We start from the raw sequence: 24,609 nt of genomic DNA, 5'->3' as shown, positions 1-24,609 counted from the left end.
TGGGCTAAACCAGGCTCAGCTCAGCTAGGCCGGGCCCAGTCCTCCTTTAACGCCCCAAATCCCGATTTTAAGGGTTTTTTCCCTTCTCCCACCCGCTCTGAGACCCCCCGAGAGGCTTTTTTGGGGTCACCGAGGGGTGGGAGCCCCAAGGGGCTGAGCAGAGCGGGGGTGACCTGGCTGTCACCCTCAGTGTCCCTTTGAGAGGTGGCTCTGATAGGGCGGGGACAGCGACGCTGAGACACGAGGACGTGTCCCCTTGGGGACATCAACGGCGTGCCACCCCCAAAACCCGGGGCTGCGTGACCCCAAAAACCTCACAGGGGCTGCGTGACCCCCAAAACCTCACAGGGGCTACGTGACCCCAAAACCTCACAGGGGCTGCGTGACCCCCAAAACCTCACAGGGGCTACGTGACCCCAAAACCTCACAGGGGCTGCGTGACCCCCAAAACCTCACAGGGGCTGCGTGACCCCAAAACCTCACAGGGGCTGCGTGACCCCAAAACCTCACAGAGGCTGTGTGACCCCGAAACCCGGGGCTGCGTGACCCCAAAACCCGGGGCTATGTGACCCCAAAACCTCACAGGGGCTGCCTGACCCCCAAAACCTCACAGAGGCTGTGTGACCCCAAAAACCTCACAGGGGCTGTGTGACCCCCAAACCTGGGGCTGCGTGACCCCAAAACCTCACAGGGGCTGCGTGACCCCAAAAACCCCACAAGGGCTGCGTGACCCCCAAAAAACCTCACAGCGAGACACCCCGAGACCCCCCCAGCTCTTTATTGGTGCGAAGATAATAAATAGAAAAGAGCCCGTGGCTGGGGCTGTCCCCTGTCCCCATGTCCCCACGGCTGTCCCCTGTCCCCTGGGCTGTCCCTGTCCCCTGTCCCCCGGAGGCGGGACTGGGGCGGCCGCCGCTGCTCTCAGTCCTGCTGCCACCGCGTGGCACTGGCCAGCCACTCCTCGGGGACACGCTGGTGGCGGCGCGGGGACAGCGCAGACAGCGACAAATGTCCCCACGCCGCCGCGACAAGGCTGAAATGAGGGGACTCGGTGACATTTCTGGGGGGACTCCAGGGAGGTTTTGGGGGGGGGGGGATCTCAAAGAGCTGCACCCCCGGGGGTGTGACACGGCGACCCTGCCCGATGTCACGGCTGGTGTCACCGCTGGTGTCACCGCCGCCTTCCCCAGGGGCTGAGGATGAGGATGATGAGGAAGAAGCGGAGGGCGGGGGGCTGCTCCCCCCCCCCTCCCGAAAAAGGGGGTTTTTGGGGTTTTTTTCCCCCCCGTTTTCCCAGCCGGCCTCGCTATCTCTGCCAAACGTCCACGGGCTGTCCCCTCCTCGCGGCGGGGACACAGGGGACCCTCTGCTCGTCCTGCAGCGGCCGCGGTGGCCCCAGCGAGAAGGGAGGGAAGGGTTTGGAGAAGTCCTCGCGGGGCTGGAGGTCTCCGGGGGCTCGGGGGGCTTCGCTGAGGGACGCCAGGTTGGTCACGGAGGGTTGGGGGGTGACCGGGGGACAGCCCAGCCCCGGCGACACCCGCTCCGACTTGATGCTGATGGCCTGAGGGGACACGCCGGGGACAGCGGGTGGTGGCTCCTCCGAGGGGACGAGGCGGCTGCTGGCCCTGGGGAGGGAGGGGAGGGGGTGAGGGAGTGTCCCCGTGTCCCCTTGTCCCCCCAGATTCCTGTCCCGGACTGGTTCTGCCCCAGTTGGGCACTGGGAGCCTGGGGGGTGACAGGGGTGGGGACGTGGGGACATGGGGACAAGGCCTGGGGGGAATCCGGCTGGGAATGAGCTGGGGGTGACCCCCAAGGCCACCCTGGTGGGTGGGGGGCTGTCCCCTGGGTGCCAGCAGCGCCCGCGGCGGGGAGGTGACACCCTTGGGGGCAGCAGAGTGGGGTGGTCATCGCCTTGTCACCGCTGTCCCCTGCCCCAGGGCCACCCCCGTCTGTACCCCAGTCGGTGCCATGTCAACCCCGATCTGTCCCCAACTGTCCCCTGCCCTGAACCACCCTGTCCCCACCCCAGGGTCACCCCCGTCTGTACCCCAGCGGTGCCACGTCATCCCTGCCCTGTCCCCCACCCTGTCCCCACCCCTGTCCCCTGCCCTGTCCCCTCCTGTCCCCTGCCCTGTCCCCTTTGTCCCCTCTGTCCCCGCCCCGTCCTCACCCCATCGCCGCCACGTCCCGCGGGTGCGGCCAGGCCGGGGGGGGCTGCAGGAACCCGGGGGGCGGCGGGACCTCGCCGGCCCCAAAATCTGCGGGGTGACGGGGAGGACAACAGTGAGGGTGACAAAGGGAGGGGACAGCGCTGTCCCCAAGGCCCAGGAAGGGACAGGGACCCTGGGGACCCCCGGCACTCACCCGCTTGGCTGAGGAAGGAGAAACCGGCCAGGCCGTGGCTCGGGGGGCTCAGGGTCTGCAGGGCGGGGTACAGCGGCCGCTGCGGGAAACGGGGTGACCCCAATAATTGTGTGCCCCAAACAACCCAAAAATGGGGTGACCCCAATAATTGTGTGCCCCAAAACCCCCGGAAATGAGGTGACCCCAATAATTGTGTGCCCCAAACAACCCAAAAATTGGGTGATCCCAATAATTGTGTACCCCAAACAACCCAAAAATTGGGTGATCCCAATAATTGTGTGCCCCAAAACCCCCGGAAATGGGGTGACCCCAATAATTGTGTGCCCCAAACACCCCGGAAACGGGGTGACCCCAATAATTGTGTACCCCAAACACCCCGGAAACGGGGTGACCCCAATAATTGTGTGCCCAAAACCCCCGGAAACGGGGTGACCCCAATAATTTTTTACCCCAAACCCCCCCGGGGAACCCTTTCCCACCCCTCCCAGCAAATCCCCGAAGGAACCGGGTGTGGATGTGAGGAGCGGGATTTGGGGCAGGGATTTGGGGACACCCGGGTGGCCTTTGGGGACAGCCGGACTCACCCCGGAGGAGGAGGGGGGCGGGATTTGGGGACACCCGGGTGGCCTTTGGGGACAGCCGGACTCACCCCGGAGGAGGAGCGGGGCGGGATTCGGGGCAGGGATTTGGGGACACCCGGGTGGCCTTTGGGGACACCGGGGTGGCCTTTGGGGACAGCCGGACTCACCCCGGAGGAGGAGGGGGGCGGGATTCGGGGCAGGGATTTGGGGACACCCGGGTGGCCTTTGGGGACAGCCGGACTCACCGCCGCGCTGCCGCCGCTGCGGCCGCTGGACAGCCCGCCCTGGGGGTCGCCACGCCGGCCCTCTGTCCCCAAGAACAGCGGCGGTGGCGTCTTGGTGGCCAGGGCGTGGCTCAGGCTGCTGGCCGGGAACAGGGGGTAGCTGAGACCTGGGCGACAGAGGGGACAGCAGGACACACGGGTGATCCTCGGGGTGTCCCCGTGGTGGTGGCCGTGGTGGCCCCGGAGCTTTCACAGCGCTGAGCTCCGGTAAAGCCACTTCCCCCACGGGCTGTGACAGGAGGTGACACGCCAAGGCTGGAAGTGTCACAAACTGGTGACAAAACCCGGACCCTGCTTTGGGTCCAGCTGGGATGTCCCCACGGCCATGTCCAGCCTGCCTGCGGCCACCACGGTGTCCCCACCCAAGGATTTTGGGGCGCCGCCTGTCCCCATCCCGCTCCACCTCGCACGGGGAGGTTTCTCTGTGGATTTTGTGGCGTTTCCAGCCGCTCCTCTGTCACCCCGTCACCGCCCCCCGCCCCGCGCCGAGCTGTGCCACGCGGGAGTGGACAGCGGGAGGGGACAGCCGGGTGGCGGGGCGGTGGCGCAGGAAGCAGCTGGAGGGAGATTTCGGGGCCGGCGTTTCCGCAGCTCCTGCCCACGCAGCCGCCCCGGCCCCGCTCCCGGTAAATCCCCGGGACAGGAGCTTTGCATGCGGGGCCCGGCGGGGAAAACCCCCGCGGGCTGCGGGGGCTCCGGGGGGGGACGGGGGTGGCCGTGGAGTGGACGGGGTGGCCATGGTGGGAGTGGGGTGGCCGTGGAAGGAATGGGGTGGCCATGGAGGGAATGGGGTGGGCATGGTGGGAACGGGGTGGCCATGGTGGGAATGGGGTGTCCATAGAGGTGATGGGGTGACCATGGTGGGAATGGGGTGGCCTTGGAGGGAATGGGGTGGGCATGGTGGGAATGGGGTGGCCATGGTGGGAATGGGGTGTCCATAGAGGTGATGGGGTGACCATGGTGGGAATGGGGTGGCCTTGGAGGGAATGGGGTGGGCATGGTGGGAATGGGGTGGCCATGGTGGGAATGGGGTGTCCATAGAGGTGATGGGGTGTCTATAGAGGTGATGGGGTGGCCATGGAGGGAATGGGGTGGCCGTGGAAGGCATGGGGTGGCCATGGTGGGAATGGGGTGGCCGTGGAGGTGATGGGGTGACCATGGTGGGAATGGGGTGGCTGTGGAAGGCATGGGGTGGCCATGGTGGGAATGGGGTGCCCAGGGCAATGTTGGGGTGCCCACGGTGGTGACAGGGTGCCCATGGTGGTGACAGCACACCCATGGTGGTGACAGGGTCCCCAGGGTGCGGACAGCACACCCATGGCGGTGACAGGGTGCCCATGGTGGTGATGGGGTGCCCATGGTGGTGACGGGGTGCCCATGGTGGTGACAGTGTGCCCAGGGTGGTGGCAGTACACCCGTGGCAATGTTGGGGTGCCCATGGTGGTGACAGCACACCCATGGCGGTGACAGGGTGCCCATGGCGGTGACAGGGTGCCCATGGCGGTGACAGGGTGCCCATGGTGGTGACAGTGTGCCCAGGGTGGTGGCAGTACACCCGTGGCAATGTTGGGGTGCCCATGGTGGTGACAGCACACCCATGGTGGTGACAGAGTGCCCATGGTGGTGACAGGGTGCCCATGGTGGTGACAGGGTCCCCAGGGTGCGGACAGCACACCCATGGCGGTGACAGGGTGCCCATGGTGGTGACAGGGTGCCCATGGTGGTGACAGGGTGCCCAGGGTGGGGACAGCCCACCCGTGGCAGGGTCCCTCGCCCCGCAGTGTCCCCGGCCGAGGGTCCCGAGCCTACCTGGGGGCAGTGGCCCCGGGGACCGTCCCGGTGGCTTTGGGGCTCTGAGGGCGGCGGGGCGGCCCTGGCCCGCGGGGGAGGCGTCCAGGGGCGGGGAACTGCCACAGGCGGCCTCGGGCAGGGACACCGGGCTCTGCGGGACACACGGGGACACACGGGGGTCACACAGGGGTCACACAGGGGTCACACAGGGGTCACACAGGGGTCAGGGACACTCAGGGACACCGGGCTCTGCGGGACACACGGGGACACACGGGGGTCACACAGGGGTCACACAGGGCTCACACAGGGCTCAGGGACACTCAGGGACACGGGGCTCTGCGGGACACACGGGGACACACGAGGGTCTGGGACACATGAGGGTCAGGGACAGTGACCCTTGGGACCCTTGGGGACACACAGGGGTCAGGGACAGTGACCCTTGGGACCTTGGGGACCCTCAGGGCCCTGCAGGGTGAAGCAGAGGTCAGGGAACGGAGGGGATGGGGACACCTGGGGACACTTAGAGCCCTTCAGGACAAAGCAGAACCCAAGGACAGGGACAGGACAGGACCCTTGGGGACCCTTCAGGACAAAGCAGAACCCAAGGACAGGGACAGGACAGGACCCTTGGGGACCCTTGGGGACCCTTCAGGACAAACCAGAACCCAAGGACAGGGACAGGACAGGACCCTTGGGGACCCTCAGGACCCTTCAGGACAGAGCAGAACCCAAACACAGCGACACTCGGGGAGCCCCTGGGTGACCCCACCGTGCCACCACCGCTACTCACATAAAACCTGGGCCTCGCCAGCGACAGATCCGCCCCCTCCCCGATCCTCCTGCCCTTGTCCCCGGGCGGCTCCGGGCCCTCCTCCAGCTCCAGCTCGTGGCTCTCCAGCCCCAAGCCTTTGCGCTTCAGCGTCTGCGGGGACACCGGGAGGCGGCACTGAGCCTGTCCCCTGCGGTCACCTCCGTGCCCCCGGGGACAGGACAGGATGGGGACAGCTGGGGACCCTCGGGACAAACCAGAAACCCAGGACAGGTAGGAGATGGGGACACCTGGGGACCCTCAGGACAAACCAGAACCCAAAGGGAGGGACAGGACAGGACCCTTGGGGACCCTCGGGGACCCTTGGGGACCCTCAGAACCCTTCAGGACAAACCAGAACCCAAAGACAGGAACAGGACAGGACCCTTGGGGACCCTCGGGGACCCTCGGGACAAACCAGAACCCAAAGACAGGAACAGGACAGGACCCTTGGGGACCCTCGGGACAAACCAGAACCCAAAGACAGGAACAGGACAGGACCCTTGGGGACCCTCGGGGACCCTTGGGGACCCTCAGAACCCTTCAGGACAAACCAGAACCCAAAGACAGGAACAGGACAGGACCCTTGGGGACCCTCAGGACCCTTCAGAAACCCAGGACAGGGAGGGGATGGGGACACTTGGGGACACTTAGAGCTCTTCATGACAAACCAGAACCCAAAGGGAGGGACAGGATGGGACCCTTGGGGACCCTCGGGACCCCTCAGGACAAACCAGAACCCAAAGGAAGGGACAGGACGGGACCCTTGGGGACCCTCAGGACCCCTCAGGACAAAGCAGAACCCAAAGGGAGGGACAGGATTGGACCCTTGGGGACCCTCAGGACCCCTCAGGACAAACCAGAACCCAAAGGGAGGGACAGGATGGGACCCTTGGGGACCCTCGGGACCCCTCAGGACAAACCAGAACCCAAAGGGAGGGACAGGACGGGACCCTTGGGGACCCTCGGGACCCTTCAGAAACCCAGGACAGGGAGGGGATGGGGACACTTGGGGACACTTAGAGCTCTTCAGGACAAACCAGAACCCAAAGGGAGGGACAGGACAGGACCCTTGGGGACCCTCGGGACCCCTCAGGACAAAGTACAACCCAAAGGGAGGGACAGGACGGGACCCTCGGGGACCCTCAGGACCCCTCAGGACAAAGCAGAACCCAAAGACAGGGACAGGATGGGACCCTTGGGGACCCTCGGGACCCCTCAGGACAAAGCAGAACCCAAAGGGAGGGACAGGATGGGACCCTTGGGGACCCTCGGGACCCCTCAGGACAAAGCAGAACCCAAAGGGAGGGAGCTGCTACCTCGAGGATGTCGCTGTTGGTGCGGCTCTCGTGGGGCTCGCTGTACTCGGTGTACTTGAGCAGCACCTTGTCCATGTCGGTGCTGGCGTACTGGAACAGGCGGTTGGTGCTGTTGAAGATGATCAGGGCGATCTCGCAGTCGCACAGCACGCTCAGCTCGTAGGCCTTCTTCATCAGCCCGAACTTCCGCTTGGTGAACGTCACCTGAGGCGAGGGCGGGCGTGAAAACCTCCAAAAAACGGCCCGGAGTTGTCCCAAAAATTATCTCCAAAGGGGTGGTGGCAGCGGGGTGGTTTTGGGTCGGGGATGGGTGTGAGAACCCCCCAAAAATGACCCAGAGTTCTCAAAAAAATTATCTCTAAGGTGGTGGTGGCAGTGAGGTGGTTTTGAGTTGGGGATGGGTGTGAAAACCCCCAAAAAATGGCCCTGAGTTGTCCCAAAAATTATTTCCAAGGTGGTGGTGGCAGCGGGGTGGTTTTGAGTCAGGGATGGGTGTGAAAACCCCTAAAACAGCCCAGAGTTGTCCCAAAAATGATCCCTCAAAGAGGTGGTGGCAGCGAGGTGGTTTTAAGTCGGGGACGGGTGTGAAAACCCCCCAAAACGGCCCCGAATTGTCCCAAAAATTATCTCCAAAGGGGTGGTGGCAGCGGGGTGGTTTTGCCTCCCATCCCCTTTGTCCCCACCTCGTCCCGGCCTCATCCCCGGCCTCATCCCCTACCTGCCGGTTCCTCTGATCCAAAATCCGGCTGATCTGGATTTTTTTCCGGCCCATTTTCGCCTCCTGCTCCTCTGGAAGAGAGAACAACAAACCCCCCTGAGCCCTCGGGGCAGTCCCCGGCCAGAGTCCGCCCCAGCGCCGCCCAAAAATAAGTTCGGCTGCCGAGAAAAAAAAAAAATGAAAAAAAAAAAAATTCGAATTTCGGAGGAAGTTCGGTTCGTTTCTTCTTGATGGTGGTGGTGGTGGCCAAGCGGAAAATTGGGGGTGGAAAAAATGGGAAATTCTGCTGGGTTAGAGGGGGAAAAAAAAAATCCCCCTGGCCTTGCTCAGCCACCCCAATCCATCACCCCTGAGCACCTTTGGGTGTTGGTGCCGTGATCCCAAATCCTTCGGCGGGATTTTGGGATGGGAATTTTCACTCCGAATCCTTCGGCGGGATTTTGGGATGGGAGTTTTCACCCCGAACCCTCCTCGGGGGCAGCTCCCGAAGCTGCTCCGTGGGATGGGGAAGGGCGTTTAAAAAGGGGCCGGGCTGACCAACCCCTCGGACAAAAAAGGGGTTGGTTTTGGGTTCAAATTTGGGGATTTTTCTTTTTTTACATATATATATATATATATTTTTTTTTTTTTCTTCAAGCTCCAGCAGACTAAATTTGACCTCCTCAGGCCAGGAAGTGGCTGCACGAGGAGACAAAGCGAAACCACCCACCCACTCCTGAGGCCACGTGAGCCAGCAGGGACACCAGGCTGGTGACCCCCCCACCCTGGTGCCACCCTGGGGTGCCACCAACCTCCCCCCCGAGCCTGTCACAGCGCTGGGACACCCCCCTGCTGTCACATCCCCCCTCCCCCCAAATTCCTGCCACCCCAAAACCCCCAAAAATCCCCAAATGGGGCACGCTGCGATGTCCCCCGGTGCCCCCCGCGATTTGGGGACAAACCCAGCCCGGCGCTGTCCCCAAATCACAAACACGGTTCTGGGCGGCGGCGCCGCGTCGGGGACAAGTTTGGGGACACCCCCAGCCCCTCCCCAGTGCCAGGCTGGGTGCCAGGGGCACAGTTTGGGGACCTTTGGGTGGCCCGGTGTCCCTGGAGTGTCCCCGCTTCCCCCTTGTCGAGCACGTTGCCATTTTACCATCAGTGCTCGGCCGCTATTTTTAGCCCATCAAAACTAATTTTAATTTATGGAAGGAAATGGCGCTGCCGTTCCCACGGCCCCGCTGCCACCCTGTGTCCCCAAACCCACGCACGACCCCCCCACACACACACACACAGAGCCCGTGCCCCCCTCCCGAGGGCCAGGGGGGTGCCCGGACCGCCCCGGCCCCGCTGAGAATTCCCCGGTGGAAAATTCCCGAGGTTTTCCCCTTCCCCAACCATCCCTGGGGTGTTCGTAGGCTCTGACACCTGCGGGACATCCCGAGGGTCCCCGATGTTGGATTTTGGGGGGGGAATTTGGGGTTTGGCCAGTTTGGGGCAGGGGGTGGTGGCACGGATGTGACAGCCACGTGTCCCCACACAGGCTCAGGCTGGAGGGAGTTTTTGGGGTTCTGAAGAATTCCCTGGTGGAGAATTCCCGAGGTTTTCCCGTTCCAAACCATCCCTGGGGTGTTTGTTGAGCTCCTCCCGGCTCTGACACCTGTGGGACATCCCGAGGGTCCCCAGTGGTGGATTTTGGGGTGGGAATTTGGGGCTGGGTTTTGGGGTTTGGCCCGTTTGGGGCAGGGGGTGGTGGCACGGATGTGACAGCCCCGTGTCCCCACACAGGCTCAGGCTGGAGGGAATTTTTGGGGTTCTGGAGTTGGGGAGAGATGGATGGATGGAGGGATGGATGGAGGGATGGATGGATGAAGATGGATGGATGGAGGGATGGATGGATGCAGGGATGGAAGGTGGATGGATCCAGAGATGGATGGATGCATGGATGGATCCATAGAAGGACAGATGGATCCACAGATCCATGGATGGATGGATCCATGAATGGAGGGATGGATCCATGGTTGAATCCATGGATGGATGGATGGATGGATGGACGGACGGACGGATGGACGGATGGAGGGATGGACAGATCATTGATGGAGGGGTGGATCCAGAGATGGATGGATGGATGGATGGATGGATGGATGGATGGATGGATGGATGGATCCACAGAAGGACAGATGGATCCATGGATCCATAGATGGATGGATCCATGAATGGAGAGATGGATCCATGGTTGGATCCATGGATGGATGGATGGATGAGTGGAAGGACGGATGGATGGAACCGTAGACGGATGGTTGGATCCATGGATCCATGGATGGATGGATACACAGATGGATGGACGGCTCCATGGATCCATGGATGGAGGGATGGATCCATGGTTGGATCCATGGGTGGAGGGATGATGGATGGATGAGTGGATGAGTGGAAGGATGGATGGACGGATCCACAGATGGAGGGATGGATCCACAGATGGATGGACGATGGATCCATGGATCCATGGATGGGTGGGTTCTCCCCCCACCTGCAGCAGGGACATGAAATATTCCCAAGGATTTGCTTGGGGACAATCCCCCACAGGTTCTGGGATGCCATGGTCCCTCAGTGCCCCATGGGGGTCCTGGAAGGTGTCAGCACCCACAGGATGATGCTGAGAGGGCTCTGGAAGGTTCCAGCACCCATGGGATGATGCTGAGAGGGCCCTGGAAGGTTCCAGCACCCATGGGATGATGCTGAGAAGGTCCTGGAAGGTTCCAGCACCCACAGAATGATTCTGAGAGGGCCCTGGAAGGTTCCAGCACCCACGGGATGATTCTGAGAGGGCCCTGGAAGGTTCCAGCACCAATGGGATGATGCTGAGAAGGTCCTGGAAGGTTCCAGCACCCACAGAATGATTCTGAGAGGGCCCTGGAAGGTTCCAGCACCCACGGGATGATGCTGAGAGGGTCTTGGATGGTTCCAGCACCCACAGAGTGACTCTGAGAGGGCCCTGGAAGGTTCCGGCACCCATGGGATGATGCTGAGAGGGTCTTGGATGGTTCCAGCACCCACAGAGTGACTCTGAGAGGGTCCTGGAAGGTTCCAGCATGCACAGGGCGATGCTGAGAAGGTCCTGGAAGGCAAGGGAGAGCATCCAGAGGAAGCTGAGCCACATCCCCATCGATCCAGAGGATTGGAATTTTCCCTCTGGGTTTTAATCGGGATAAATGGGGAGGGGGAAATTTCCCTCTGGGTTTAATTGGGATAAATGGGGAGGGGGAAATTTCCCTCTGGGTTTAATTGGGATAAAAGGGAAAGGGGGAAATTTCCCTCTGGGTTTAATTGGGATAAATGGGGAGGGGGAAATTTCCCTCTGGGTTTAATTGGGATAAATGGGGAGGGGGAAATTTCCCTCTGGGTTTAATTGGGATGAATGGGGAGGGGGAAATTTCCCTCTGGGTTTAATTGGGATAAAAGGGAAGGGGGGAATTTTCCCTCTGGGTTTTAATCGGGATAAAGTGATGGCGGGCATTGTCACCTCCAGGCAGGTGACACCTCCGGGGCAGGACGGGACCCGACCCCTGGGAGCAGCCACCACCCAGGGAGGGCTCCTGGCATTGTCCCCACCACGGTGACACCCCGGATGTCCCCTGAGCAATGACACCCCCACAAATCCCACCGCTCCGGAGACCCCAAACCTTCCAGACAGGGAAATTTTTTTATCTCCTCTCCCTACTCCAGGAGAAGCTCCTGGATTTTTGGCCCCCGGGAATCGGGGTGGCTCCCACCTCATCCCAAAAATTCCCGGCGGGGTCCGTCACCCTCAGATCCAACCCCCGGGGTGGGATCGGGTTTATAATTAACCCCCCTCCCGGATCCACCGCTGTGCATTTAAAGGGGGACATTTGCCTGTCGCCAGGGGGGTGGAAATTCCTAATTCCAGCTCCTAATTAGCGAGCCGAGACCACACCGATCCCAGGAGAGCCGCGGGGTTGTTTTTGGGTTTCTTTTTTCCCTCCCCCCGTGAGCCGGTGTGGGATTCCCGGCATCACAACGGGGCCTTCAACACCTTCACACCTTCCTGGATGAGCCCAGGAATCCTAAACCCGCCGGATTTCGCCTCGGAAATCCAAGCAGGTGGGGTGAAAAGGGGAAAAAAAAAAAAGTGCCAAAACTCCCCCCCCGAAATCAGAGTTTTGGAGCTCCCCGGGGATTCATCCTCGCACGGGGCAGAAAAAGTGGAGGAAAATTTGGGGTTTTTTTCCCAAATTACGGGGGTCTTGCTGCGAATCTGAGAGCTCGGCGGGGCTGGGAGGGGGAGTGCTTATCGCAGCCCCCCCCCCCCCAAAAAAAAACAACTCCAAAAAACCGTTTTAGTGGAGGGAAAACAACGGTTCAAGCGGGGAGGAAGAGTTTCCAGCACGAGTTTTTACAGCGAGGGAAGGGGAAAAATCTGAGCAGGGAACAGAGAAAAATCCCACAGGAGGGCGAGGATGATGCCGGGGGGGGTCGAAATGGGGATTTAAAAGGGGGATTTAAGGAGCCTCTGGACACGGCACCAGAGGGACAAATCCGGTTTTGGATCCCGGAGATCCCCTGGGAAAGGGGCTGAAGCCGGTGTGAGCAGCATCCCGAGCCCTCGGCACGGGGCGGAGGGGATGAAAAATAAAATAAAAGTCAAAAATTTCGAGTTTCTGCTTTTTTTAGGTTGTTTAAACAAGAGACCAGAAAGAACCAGGGCTGGGCAGGGCGGGAGGAGCCGGCTGGGAATTGGGGGAAAGGTGGGGATGGAGGATCCGAGGGGGGGTTTTGGGACCTCCAAAAAAAATTTCACCCGGCACCCCCAAAACCCCTCAGGTTTATGGGGGGACGCTGCCAACCTCCAGCCCCGCTGTCGCCCGGCTGTCACCTCGTTGTCACCGTGACACAGAGCGAAAGTGCCGGGCCCGGTGCCCGGTGGGGTGTGGAGGGTTTTCGGTTCCAAAATGAGCGCGTGGAAGGAGGGAGGATTGAAAAAGGGGGCTCCCAAAAAAAATCCAAAAAAAAAAAACAAACGAGGAGGGGGAGGATGAATGGACAGAGGGACCACCCCACCACCCCCCGCCACATCCAGGGGAAGGAACTCGCAATTCCCACGGGATTGGGCTGGGAATTAATTTGGGAATCGATGCCCAGGGGCACTCAGTGGTTTTAGGGCCCGGCTTTGCTCCTGAACAATCCTGCTGGGATTTTTTTGTTGTTTGTTTGTTTTGTTTTTGGGAAGAGGAGGGAAATTCAAAGAGGTTTAAATTAACCCAATTTCACCCCCCCCCCCCCAAAAAAAAAAAATCCTTCTGGGATCACCCCACTGCAGCGTGCCAGGATTTCCTGCCCTCTCACTGCTGGGGTGACCCAGGGGGATCCTCGTCCCCTCCTATAAAAGTTCCCCAAAAGTTTCCTAAATCCACTTTTTTGGGGATGTCGTGGATGCACCGAAGTTTCCCAAAAGTTTCCCAAATCCCAAAGTTTCCCAGGTGCCAAAGTTTTTTTGGGATGTCATTGATGCACCGAAGTTTCCCAAAAGTTTCCCAAATCCCAAAGTTTCCCAAAGTTTTTTTTGGGATGTCATTGATGCACCGAAGTTTCCCAGAAGTTCCCCAGATCCATTTTTTTTTGGGATGCTCTGGGCTTGGAGGTGACGGGGAAGGTTTGACATCCTAAACCAGCCCCCCCCCCCCGCTCCTTCCCGGCCCCCAGATCTCCCCACACGTCCCCCTGACGTGTCCAGCTGGGAAAGGGCCAGGGTTGGGGTGTCTGGAGGGGTCACCCACGCGCCTTTCCCCATTGATGTCCCCCGGGGGTCCCCTGGGGGCACAGCCCACGGCCTCATCCCTCTTTTCCTCCTCATCCCAAAATTCCAGGGGAATTCATCCCCCGGGAAACCGCAGAGAGGGCAGCGCTGGGGAGTTTGTCTCTTAAAAAGAGTCAAGAACTCCGAGGATGGGGACAGGGACAGGGACAGGGACAGGGACAGGGACAGGGACAGGGACAGGGACAGGGACAGGGACAGGGATGGGACAGGGGACAGGGATGGGACAGGGGACAGAGGACAGGGGGCGGGACAGGGGACAGGGAGAGGGGCAGGGACAGGGACAGGGATGGGGACAGGGATGGGACAGGGGACAGGGACAGGGACAAGAACAGGGATGGGATAGGGGACAGGGGACAGAGGACAGGGACAGGGGACAGGGAGAGGGGCAGGGACAGGGACAGGGATGGGGATAGGGATGGGACTGGGGACAGGGACAGGGACAAGAACAGGGATGGGATAGGGGACAGGGGACAGAGGACAGGGACAGGGGACAGGGAGAGGGGCAGGGACAGGGATGGGACAGGGACAGGGATGGGACAGGGACAGGGACACGCTGGCAGCGGGCAGGAGGATCAGGCAGAGGATCCACCTCACTCTCCACGGGTGACAGGGACACTGGGCCACCCCGGAGATGCCACACGGAGGTGCCACCACCCCGGACATGCCCCTGTGGCAGGAGCGGCGGCCTTGTCCCCTCCGCTGCCACCAGCACATGCTGAGGACAGCCAGGCCACCGTGCCACCGCAGCGCGGTGACAAACGCCACCAGCGGTGACCACCTGTCACCTGTGCCACCACAACCACGCCGGTGCCGTGCCTCAGTTTCCCCTCCCGCAAACACCCCCCCCCAAAATCCCCCCGGTGGTGACAGGGAGAGGTGACAGCGCGGCCGGGACAAGGGCGGCCGCCACCCCAGGCTGCACTTTTGGGTTAAACCCGGGCGTTCCTTCCCCCTCGCACAGACACCGAGTAAAAATAAACCGCCCCGAGGCTCGGCGCAAACCGCAGGGCTTTTTATAGCCCTCCGTGCCCAGACGGCGGGGCGGGGGCCGGGGCTCCGCCGTGCCCAAACCAGCCCGCCGGGCGCCGGCCCGGCCGCACCGGCCCCTCCCCGGGCCGGGCCCGTGACCGCCGCCCCGGAGCCCCGACGGTGCGGCCACACCGGCCACGTTACCGCTGCTCCGGGAGTCCCGATGGACACCGATCCCTCCCCGGTCCGGTCACACCGGCCCCGCTCCCGGTCCGGCCACACCGGCCCCGTTACCGCCGCTCCGGAGTCCCGACGGTGCGGCCACACCGGCCCCGTTACCGCCGCTCCGGGAGTCCCGATGGACACCGCCCCTTCCCGGTCCAGTCACACCGGCCCCGCTCCCGGTCCGGTCACACCGGCCCCGCTCCCGGTCCGGCCACACCGGCCCCGCTCCCGGTCCGGCCACACCGGCCCCGTTACCGCCGCTCCGGAGTCCCGACGGTGCGGCCACACCGGCCCCGTTACCGCCGCTCCGGGAGTCCCGATGGACACCGCCCCTTCCCGGTCCGGCCACACCGGCCCCGCTCCCGGTCCGGTCACACCGGCCCCGTTACCGCCGCCCCGGGAGTCCCGATGGACATCGGCCCCGCTCCCGGTCCGGTCACACCGGCCCCGTTCCCGGTCCGGCCCCGCTCCCGCCGCCCCGGAGGAGTGGAAGGGAGCGGGCAGCGCTGTTGTCGCTGTGTCGTTGTCCCCTGTGTCACACCGGGACCCCACGGCGGGACACGCACCTGGACGGCGGCGGGTCCTCCTGGGCAGCCCGGGGAGCCCCCGGTGCTGCTCCCGGTGCCGCTCCCGGTGCTGCTCCCGGTGCCGCTCCCGGTGCCGCCCCCGGTTCCGATCCCGGCTCCGCTCCCGGTTCCGATCCCGGTGTCGCCGCCGGTCCCGTTGGTGCCCCCGGAGCGCGCGTTGACACAGCCTGCCCTGACTTGTATTTGCATAACCCCGCCCATCCCGTCTTTAATTTGCATATTCCGACCAACCTGTTCTGCCATTGGCTAAAGAATTAAATTTATTTGCATGGCCACGCCCATAGCCGGGTGAGGGGCGTGGCTAAGGGGAATGGGCGGGGTCTGAGAGGTTTCGGGGCGCTGCGGTGTTTGGGGGGTGGGATTGGGGGGATTTTGGGGGATTTGGGGGGATTTGGGGGGATTTGGGGAGGATTTGGGGAAACCGGGATGGGGCTGGCCCCAGAGGGGACCCCCGGTGTTTACAGCAGCCGGGGGGGACTGATGGAATTCCCAAATTCCCGTTCCGTGAGAGGAGATCCCGGGCAGCAGGTGGGAAAAGGGGAATGTCAGGGAAATCAGGGAATTCCAGGAAAATCAGGGATATATAAGGGAAGTCATGGAAATCAGGGATACCATGGAATATAAGGGAATGTCAGGGAAATCAGGGGGTATCAGGGAATTCTCTGTCACCACCCAGGACACGGGAAAGGGACAGAGGTGGCGTCACCGAGAGCCGGTTTGGGGACTTGGTGCCAAGTCCCAGGGACTGCCATCCTCCCCCCTTTTCCTTTTCCAAAAATTCTGGAAGCCAGCCTGGAGCCAAAATTCCGGCTGCTGCCAAGGCCAACAGGGCGGGATTTGAAAATAGTGCCAGCGGGAACCGCCCACGCGGGGCCGGAAAGGGACAAAAAGGGACAAAAAGGGACAGAAAGGGACAAAAAAGGGACAGAAAGGGGCAAAAGTATTACCCTGGAAATCAGGGAAATCGGGGAAAGTCGGGGAAAACCAGGGAAAATCAGGGGCGTGGCCAAGGGGAAGGGGCGGGGCCTGGGAGGTTTCGGGGCCCTGCGGGGTTTTGGGGGGATTTCGAGGGGATTTGGGGGGGATTTTTGGGGGATTTTTGGGAAACTGGGATGGAGCTGGCCCCGGAGTGGACCCCCGGTGTTTGCAGCGGCTGGAGGGAACCTGATGGAATTCCCAAATTCCCGTTCCGGGAGAGGAGATCCCTGGCAGCAGGTGGGAAAAGGGGAATGTCAGGGAATGTCAGGGGAAATCAAGGAAATCAGGGAAAATCAGGGAAATCAGGGAATTCAGGTCCCACCCAGCCTCACACCAGGGGACAGTTTTGCACCCTGGACATCCCGGGTGGCTCCAGCCTCTGGAAAATCGGGAGGAAAACACCTGGAGAAATGAGGAATTTCTGGATGAGGCTCCCAGGCCGCGGCGGCGTTCAGGACATGACGAAAAAAGGGACAGAAAGGGACAAAAATGGACAAAAAGGGGACAAAAAGGGACAAAAGGGGACAAAAAAAGGGGACCAAAAAAGGGGACAAAAGGGGACCAAAAAAGGGGACAAAAGGGGACCAAAAAAGGGGACAAAAAAGGGGGGACAAAAAAGGGGACAAAAGGGGACAAAAGGGGACAAAAGGGGACAAAAGGGGACAAAAGGGGACAAAAGGGGACAAAAGGGGACAAAAGGGGACAGCCAGCTCTGCTCCTCCAGCAGACAGAAAGGTCACCTCAGTCTGGATCGCACAGCCCGGGCTGGACACGGATGGAGGTGGCACCTGGGACCCCACAACGTCCCCGCAATGTCCCCACTGTGTCCCCTCGTCCCGTCTCCGGGGGAATTCCCGTGTTTCCCCTCGGCGGGGTCTTTTCCCAAGGCGCCAGGTGACCCGCGGGGTGAATTTTTGCCGAGTTAATCCCGCCCGGAACGTCCAGGATTCCCCAGGGAAAGGCGCCGGCGGGGCAGATCCCAGGAGGAAAAGGCGATTCCGCTTCCCAGGGTATTTATAAGGACGTGGGAAACTCGCGGGGGTCCCAGGGGCCGCCTCGGGGGTCTTTTCTCAGCCTTGCGGGATTGGGAACGTTCCCGGAGCTCCCGGAGGGGTTGGGAAGGGACAATTTGGGCGCAGGTGGAGCCCAAATTTTGCCTCATCCCGTGGGATTCGGGATCCGGGAATCGCGGTGGGTTCTTCCCACCAAGGCTCGTTCCGCACCGCGGGGTCAGTCCCGGGGTTTTCCCAGGGAAAAACGGGGCTGGGAATGGCTCAGTGTCCGTCTGTCCGTCCGGCCTCAAATCTCCGCCTCCGGGACCTCCCGGGGCCCCACCGGGGGCGGAACCGGTTCGGGGTGGGGGTCCCGGACCGGGGGAAGGACCGGGGCAGGACCGGGGGAAGGACCGGGGGAAGGACCGGGAGAAGGACCGGGAGAAGGACCGGGGGAAGGACCGGGGGAAGGACCGGGGGAAGGACCGGGGGAAGGACCGGGGGAAGGACCGGGGCAGGACCGGGGGAAGGACCGGGGGAAGGACCGGGGCAGGACCGGGGGAAAGACCGGGGCAGGACCGGGGGAAAGATCGGGGCAGGACCGGGGGAAAGATCGGGGCAGGACCGGGGCAGGACCGGGGGAAGGACCGGGGGAAAGACCGGGAGAAGGACCGGGGAAGGACCGGGAGAAGGACCGGGAGAAGGACCGGGAGAAGGACCGGGGCAGGACCGGGGGAAGGACCGGGGGAAGGACCGGGGCAGGACCGGGGGCAGGACCGGGGGAAGGACCAGGGAAGGACCGGGGCAGGACCGGGGGCAGGACAGCCCCGCCCCGGCGGACCCCGCGGAACGGAGGCGCTCCCGGTTCCCGGTTCCCATTCCCGGTGCCCCGAGGAGTCGGGGAGCGCACGCACCTTCGCTTCCCCCGGTTCCCCCGGTTTCCCCGGTGCCGGTGCCGCCATGCCCTCCCCGTACCCGCAGCGAGCCCTGACGGTGCTGCTGCTCTTCGGCACCCTGTCCGCTGCCATGGCCCTGCTCTCCTCCAGCCTCATCTTCCAGCTACCGTCGGGCCGGGCCGGGGCCGGGGCCGGGGCGCTCCCGGAGCCCGTGGCCGCCGCTCTGCTGCCGGTGTCGGCCGTGCTGGCCGCGCTCTGCCTGGTGCTCAACGTGAGCTGCCTCCTGCTCTGCCTCCTGCACGGGTACCTGAGCACCGAGCTGTGCCGGGGGCGGCCCGGGCCCGAGCGGTGAGACCGCGGCGGCACCGGGATGGAGGGGCCGGGGGGCACCGGCATGGAGGGGCGGGGGGCTCGGGGACACCGGGGACACCGGGATGGAGGGGCCGGGGGGCACCGGGATGGAGGGGCGGGGGGCTCGGGGACACCGGGATGGAGGGGCCGGGGGGCACCGGGATGGAGGGGCGGGGGGACACCGGGACACCGGGGATGGAGGGGCCGGGGGGCTCCGGGGACACCGGGGACACCGGGATGGAGGGGCCGGGGGGCACCGGGGACACCGGGATGGAGGGGCCGGGGGGCACCGGGGACACCGGGATGGAGGGGCCGGGGGGCACCGGGATGGAGGGGCGGGGGGCTCGGGGACACCGGGGATGGAGGGGCCGGGGGGCACCGGGATGGAGGGGCCGGGGGGCACCGGGGACACCGGGATGGAGGGACCGGGGGGCTCGGGAACACCGGGGACACCGGGATGGAGGGGCCGGGGGGCTCCGGGATGGAGGGGCGGGGGGCTCGGGGACACCGGGGATGGAGGGGCCGGGGGGCACCGGGGATGGAGGGATGGAGGGACCGGGGGGCTCGGGAACACCGGGGACACCGGGATGGAGGGGCCGGGGGGCTCCGGGATGGAGGGGCGGGGGGCTCGGGGACACCGGGGATGGAGGGGCCGGGGGGCACCGGGGACACCGGGATGGAGGGACCGGGGGGCTCGGGAACACCGGGGACACCGGGATGGAGGGGCCGGGGGGCTCCGGGGACACCGGGATGGAGGGGCTGGGGGACACCGGGATGGAGGGGCGGGGGGACACCGGGGATGGAGGGGCCGGGGGGCTCGGGGACACCGGGGACACCGGGGATGGAGGGGCCGGGGGACACCGGGACACCGGGGATGGGGGGACCGGGGGGCTCGGGGACACCGGGGACACCGGGATGGAGGGCCCAGGGGGTTCGGGAGCCGCGGGGACACCGGGGGGCTCGGAGGGGTCTGGGGCATGGACGGGGGTGGGCGGGGGAGGTTCGGGAGCACCGGGGACCGGGGTTGGAGAGGTTCGGGAGCCGCGGGGACACCGGAGCTGCAGGAGTTTGGGGGACTGGGGAGAGGAGGGGATGCTCCGAGGGGTCTGAGGCATGGACAGGGTGGGCTGGGGGTGCTCGGGAGCCGCAGGGACCGGGGCTGGAGGAATCCGGGGGGAATTTGGGAACGCCAGGAATGCTCCGAGGGGTCTGGGGGATGCACAGGAGGGAAGGGGCTGGAGGGATGGGGGAATGAGGAGAGCGGGGTGGCACCGCCGCCCCGGGATTGTCACACGGTCCCCACGGCCACGGGGAGCTGCCAACCCCCCCCCCGAGCCCCAAAATGCCCGTCAGGATTTGTTTGGTCCCGTCCAAAATGAGTTTGTGGGTGAAAAAAACCCCAAATCCCCCTCGGTGGCTCTTTCCCTGAACCCCCGGGCTGGAATTGTGCCCCTGAAATTTGAATTTTAGAGACTTTAGCCATTGGAAACGACGAGTTTAGACCTGCCCCCCCCCCCAAATCATCCCTGAGGTGACCCCCAAAAATGACCCCGGGGCCGGGTCATTAACCACGGGTTGATTTAATCCTTACCAGCGGTTTTACACTTGATATTCCCCCCAAAATTCCTTTTTTTTTTCATGGATCTGGGGGCTCCCGGCCCGGTTTTTGAGTTTTTCAAATTCATAAAACCAACTGGGGAGCAATCCGATTTTAAAGGATTTTTGGTGACGGCTGGACAGGCACGTTTGGGACCTCTCTGATTAAAAAAAACCACCCCAAACCTCATTTCAAGGGAATTCCGATGTTTCAACGGCTCCTTTTTGTCCTCTTAATTAACGAATCCAATCAGTCCCGGCGCTGGAGAAATTCCAGCGGCGCCTCCTCGGCCTCTTCCAACGCTTCATTAACGGAGGAGAGCAAAAATATTTCCCCTGAAAAACGTCAAAATTCCTCACAACAAACTCGGATTTTTTTTTTTTTCCTCTGCTGGGAGAAATTCAACAACCCAAAAAAATTTCTCCTCGCTCAGGAGTTGTGAATTTTCCTGGGATTTTGGGTTGTTTGGGAGCCGTGAAATTCAGATTTGGGGATTTTGAGGGACGAGGGAGGAAAAATTCCCGAATAATTGGAATTTCAGGAGGATTTCTGTGCCCCCTCCTCCCCTGCTGCCGCGAGGAAATTTGGGGAAATTCCTTTTCCCCGGGGAATCTCCAGCAGATCCCTCCATCCGTGCCTCAGTTTCCCCAGCTGCAGGACCAGGAGCAGATTGGAATTCCTCAGTTCCGGATTTTTTTTTTTTTTTTCCTGAGCTCAGATCGTTTGAATTCCTTAGCTCCAGAGATTTTTTCTCAGGTTTGGATCAGGACCAGGATGAGTTCTGAGTTCCTCAATTCCAGAGATTTTTCCAGGGCTGAGATCAGGACCAGGATCGGTTTGAATTCCTCAATTCCAGATTTTTTCCCGAGCTCAGATCAGGACCAGGATGAGTTCTGAGTTCCTCAATTCCAGAGATTTTTCCAGGGCTCAGATCAGGACCAGGATCGGTTTGAATTCCTCAATTCCAGATCTTTTCCTGAGCTCAGATCAGGACCAGGATCAGCTTTGACATCCTCAGTTGCAGATTTTTTCCCCGAGTTTGGAGCAGGACCAGGATCAATTTTGATTTCCTCAATTCCAGATTTTTTTCCTGGGCTCAGATCAGGATCAATTCTGATTTCCCCATCTCCAGACTGTTTCCCTGGGCTCCGAGCAGGATCAATTTTGGTTTCCCCATCTCCAGACTGTTTCCCTGGGCTCCGAGCAGGATCAATTCTGATTTCCCCATCTCCAGACTGTTTCCCTGGGCTCAGATCAGGATCAATTCTGATTTCCCCATCTCCAGACTGTTTCCCTGGGCTCCGAGCAGGATCAATTCTGATTTCCCCATCTCCAGACTGTTTCCCTGGGCTCAGATCAGGATCAATTCTGATTTCCCCATCTCCAGACTGTTTCCCTGGGCTCAGATCAGGATCAATTCTGATTTCCCCATCTCCAGACTGTTTCCCTGGGCTCCGAGCAGGATCAATTCTGATTTCCCCATCTCCAGACTGTTTCCCTGGGCTCAGATCAGGATCAATTCTGATTTCCCCATCTCCAGACTGTTTCCCTGGGCTCCGAGCAGGATCAATTCTGATTTCCCCATCTCCAGACTGTTTCCCTGGGCTCCGAGCAGGATCAATTCTGATTTCCCCATCTCCAGACTGTTTCCCTGGGCTCAGATCAGGATCAATTCTGATTTCCCCATCTCCAGACTGTTTCCCTGGGCTCCGAGCAGGATCAATTCTGATTTCCCCATCTCCAGACTGTTTCCCTGGGCTCAGATCAGGATCAATTCTGATTTCCCCATCTCCAGACTGTTTCCCTGGGCTCCGAGCAGGATCAATTCTGATTTCCCCATCTCCAGACTGTTTCCCTGGGCTCCGAGCAGGATCAATTCTGATTTCCCCATCTCCAGACTGTTTCCCTGGGCTCCGAGCAGGATCAATTCTGATTTCCCCATCTCCAGACTGTTTCCCTGGGCTCCGAGCAGGATCAATTCTGATTTCCCCATCTCCAGACTGTTTCCCTGGGCTCCGAGCAGACCTGGAGCCTGCCCAGCGCAGTTTTCCCTGTGAGGAGCCTTTCCAGACGCTCACTTTTCCCTCTTTTCCTCTTTTTTTTTCCCCAGGGCAGACTGGTTCCTGCTGGACAGCAGCAGCGTCCGGCACGCGGCCCTCGGCCTCTTCTGCTGCGGCCTCTGCCTCTACCTCACAGGTATTCCCAGTGTTCCCAGTATTCCCAGTGCTCCCACTATTCCCAGTATGGAGCTCCTTTCCAAGCCCCAACCATCCCAGGAATTCCTGAATCCACCCTGAGCCCTTTTCCAGCCCCAACCATTCCATGAATTCCCCAATCCATCCCTTTTCCCTTCCAGCTCCTCAGCTCTTTTCCAGCCCCAACCCTTCCATGAATTTGTGAAACCATTCCGTGAATTCCCCAATCCTTCCGGAGCCCTTTTCCAGCCCCACCCATCCCACGAACTCCCCAATCCATCCCTTTTTCCTCCCGGCTCCTGAGCCTGTCCCTGAGCTCTTCTCCAGCCCCAACCAGTCCGTGGATTTCTGAATCCAGCCTCGAACATTCCATGAATTTCCAAATCCACCTGGTTTGGCTCCTGAGCTCCTTTCCCAGCCCCAACCATTCCATGAACTTTGGAATCCATCCCTTTTCCCTCCTGGCTCCTGAGCTCTTTTCCAACCTCCACCATTCCATGAATTTGCCAAACCCTTCCAGGAATTTCCAAACCCGTCCCTTTTTCCTCCTGCCTCCTGAGCCTGTCCCTGAGCTCTTTTCCCGCCCCAACCACTCCACGAATTCCCAAATCCCTATTTTTTTTTTTTTTTTAAAATTCCTGAGCCCTCCTCCAGCCCCAACCATTCAATAAATTCCCGAATCCATCCCCTTTTTCCCATTTTTTTCCCCCTCCCCGGCAGCTCTGGCCCTTTTCATGCTGCTGCTGTTCGAGCCGGCGGCCGGCATCGCCAGCGCCTGCATCCTGACCTCGGGAATCCTCCTGCTGCTCCTCTCCGCGCTCCACGCCCTCCTCAGGGCTTCCCGAACTTCCCAAAATTCCCGAAATTCCCCCAAATCCCCCAAATCCCCCCGCCCGGAGCTGCCCCAGGCGCTGTACGAGAACGATTCCGCCCAAACCGGAGATTCGAACGACAAACACTCGGCTCATCCTCCTGCGGAAATCCATCGGGAATTTTCCTTCCCGTTTTTCTCCGAGGGTAAATCCCGGCCGAGCTCGGCCTCCGGCAGCGACTTGAGCTCGGTGGGAAGCGCCGGGAGGGAAGAATTCCAGCGGGAATTCCAGGATTTATCCCGGACTCACAGGACGCTGGCGGAGGATTTGGGATTGCTCCGGGAACAGGGAAAACCTTGGAATGTCATCACCAGGGAGATGAGGGATGCAATGACGGCCCGGAAAAAAACCGCCGCGGGGAAAGACTCCACCTTGGTGTGACAGCAGGGGGGAAAAAAATTGGGATTTTTCCGGGATTTTTCCTGGGATTTGGAGTGAATTTTGATGGTTTTCCATGTTTTTTTTTTTTCCTTGGAAAAACGAGTTTATCCACAGGAAAAATCCTTCTTCTCTCTGTCTGGATCCACCCAGGACTATCCCAGCTGTGGGGAAAGAGGGATGAGAAGCAGAAAATTGGGATTTTTCCGGGATTTTCAGTGAATTTTGATGGGTTTCCATGGGTTTTTTTGGCTTTTTTTTTTTCCTTGGAAAAATGAGTTTATCCACAGGAAGAAATCGCTCCTGTCTCTGCCTGGAACTCCCAAAAGTGCTTTTGGGGTGGGAAAAAAGCAGATTTTTTTTTCCAGTCACCTCCAAAACCAAGAGTGGGACAAATTTAAAAAAAAATCCTTTTTTTTTTTTTTTTTGGAGTAGGATTTTAAGGAATGGGATATTTTATTTTTCTCCCTTGAAAGCTTAAAGTTATTTTATTAATTAACATAATAATTAACATTGTTTTGGCTCCATTCCGTTGGAAACACCAGGAAAAATAAAATAAAGTAAAATAAAATAAAATAAAGTAAAATAAAATAAAGTAAAATAAAGTAAAATAAAGTAAAATAAAGTAAAATAAAGTAAAATAAAGTAAAATAAAGTAAAATAAAGTAAAATAAAGTAAAATAAAGTAAAATAAAGTAAAATAAGCTTTAAAAGGAATTTTCTTGTTGGGATAAAGAACCTTGAAAAGGAATTTTTTGGGCTTTGTTTAATGGGGGATTTTTTTTTTTTAATTCCTTTTTATTCTTGTCCTCATTGAAACCAAACCCAAGAATTCCTTGGCACCCTCTGGAAAAAAAAAAAATAACAAAAACCTTCTCCTTGGAGAATTTCT

The 24,609-nt window shown here is 60.6% G+C and overlaps 2 protein-coding genes across 2 annotated transcripts; one reads left to right on the top strand and one right to left on the bottom strand.

The window, feature by feature from the left end:
• Nucleotides 1-768: 768 nt before the first annotated feature.
• On the bottom strand, nt 769-15,591 carry MEF2B (myocyte enhancer factor 2B). The gene is made up of 9 exons (XM_066205580.1): nt 15,438-15,591; nt 7,866-7,936; nt 7,148-7,351; nt 5,811-5,942; nt 5,039-5,171; nt 3,191-3,336; nt 2,365-2,443; nt 2,171-2,258; nt 769-1,625 (listed from the first exon to the last, which is right to left on the bottom strand). The coding sequence occupies exons 2-9, from the start codon at nt 7,917-7,919 to the stop codon at nt 1,307-1,309; spliced, it is 1,155 nt and encodes a 384-aa protein (XP_066061677.1). The 5' UTR covers nt 7,920-7,936; nt 15,438-15,591; the 3' UTR covers nt 769-1,306.
• A 2,517-nt stretch (nt 15,592-18,108) lies between these two features.
• On the top strand, nt 18,109-24,374 carry TMEM221 (transmembrane protein 221). The gene is made up of 3 exons (XM_066205567.1): nt 18,109-18,672; nt 22,383-22,468; nt 23,188-24,374. Exons 1-3 carry the CDS (start codon nt 18,389-18,391, stop codon nt 23,718-23,720), a joined length of 903 nt encoding a protein of 300 aa, XP_066061664.1. The 5' UTR covers nt 18,109-18,388; the 3' UTR covers nt 23,721-24,374.
• Nucleotides 24,375-24,609: the final 235 nt, after the last annotated feature.

Source organism: Chamaea fasciata, unplaced genomic scaffold, assembly GCF_029207755.1.
Source record: "Chamaea fasciata isolate MVZ Bird 193981 ecotype frontalis unplaced genomic scaffold, bChaFas1.0.hap1 SCAF_28, whole genome shotgun sequence".
Taxonomy (NCBI): Eukaryota; Metazoa; Chordata; class Aves; order Passeriformes; family Sylviidae; genus Chamaea; species Chamaea fasciata.
Note: the sequence above shows the minus strand (reverse complement) of the source record. Positions and strands in the feature narration are given on the sequence as shown.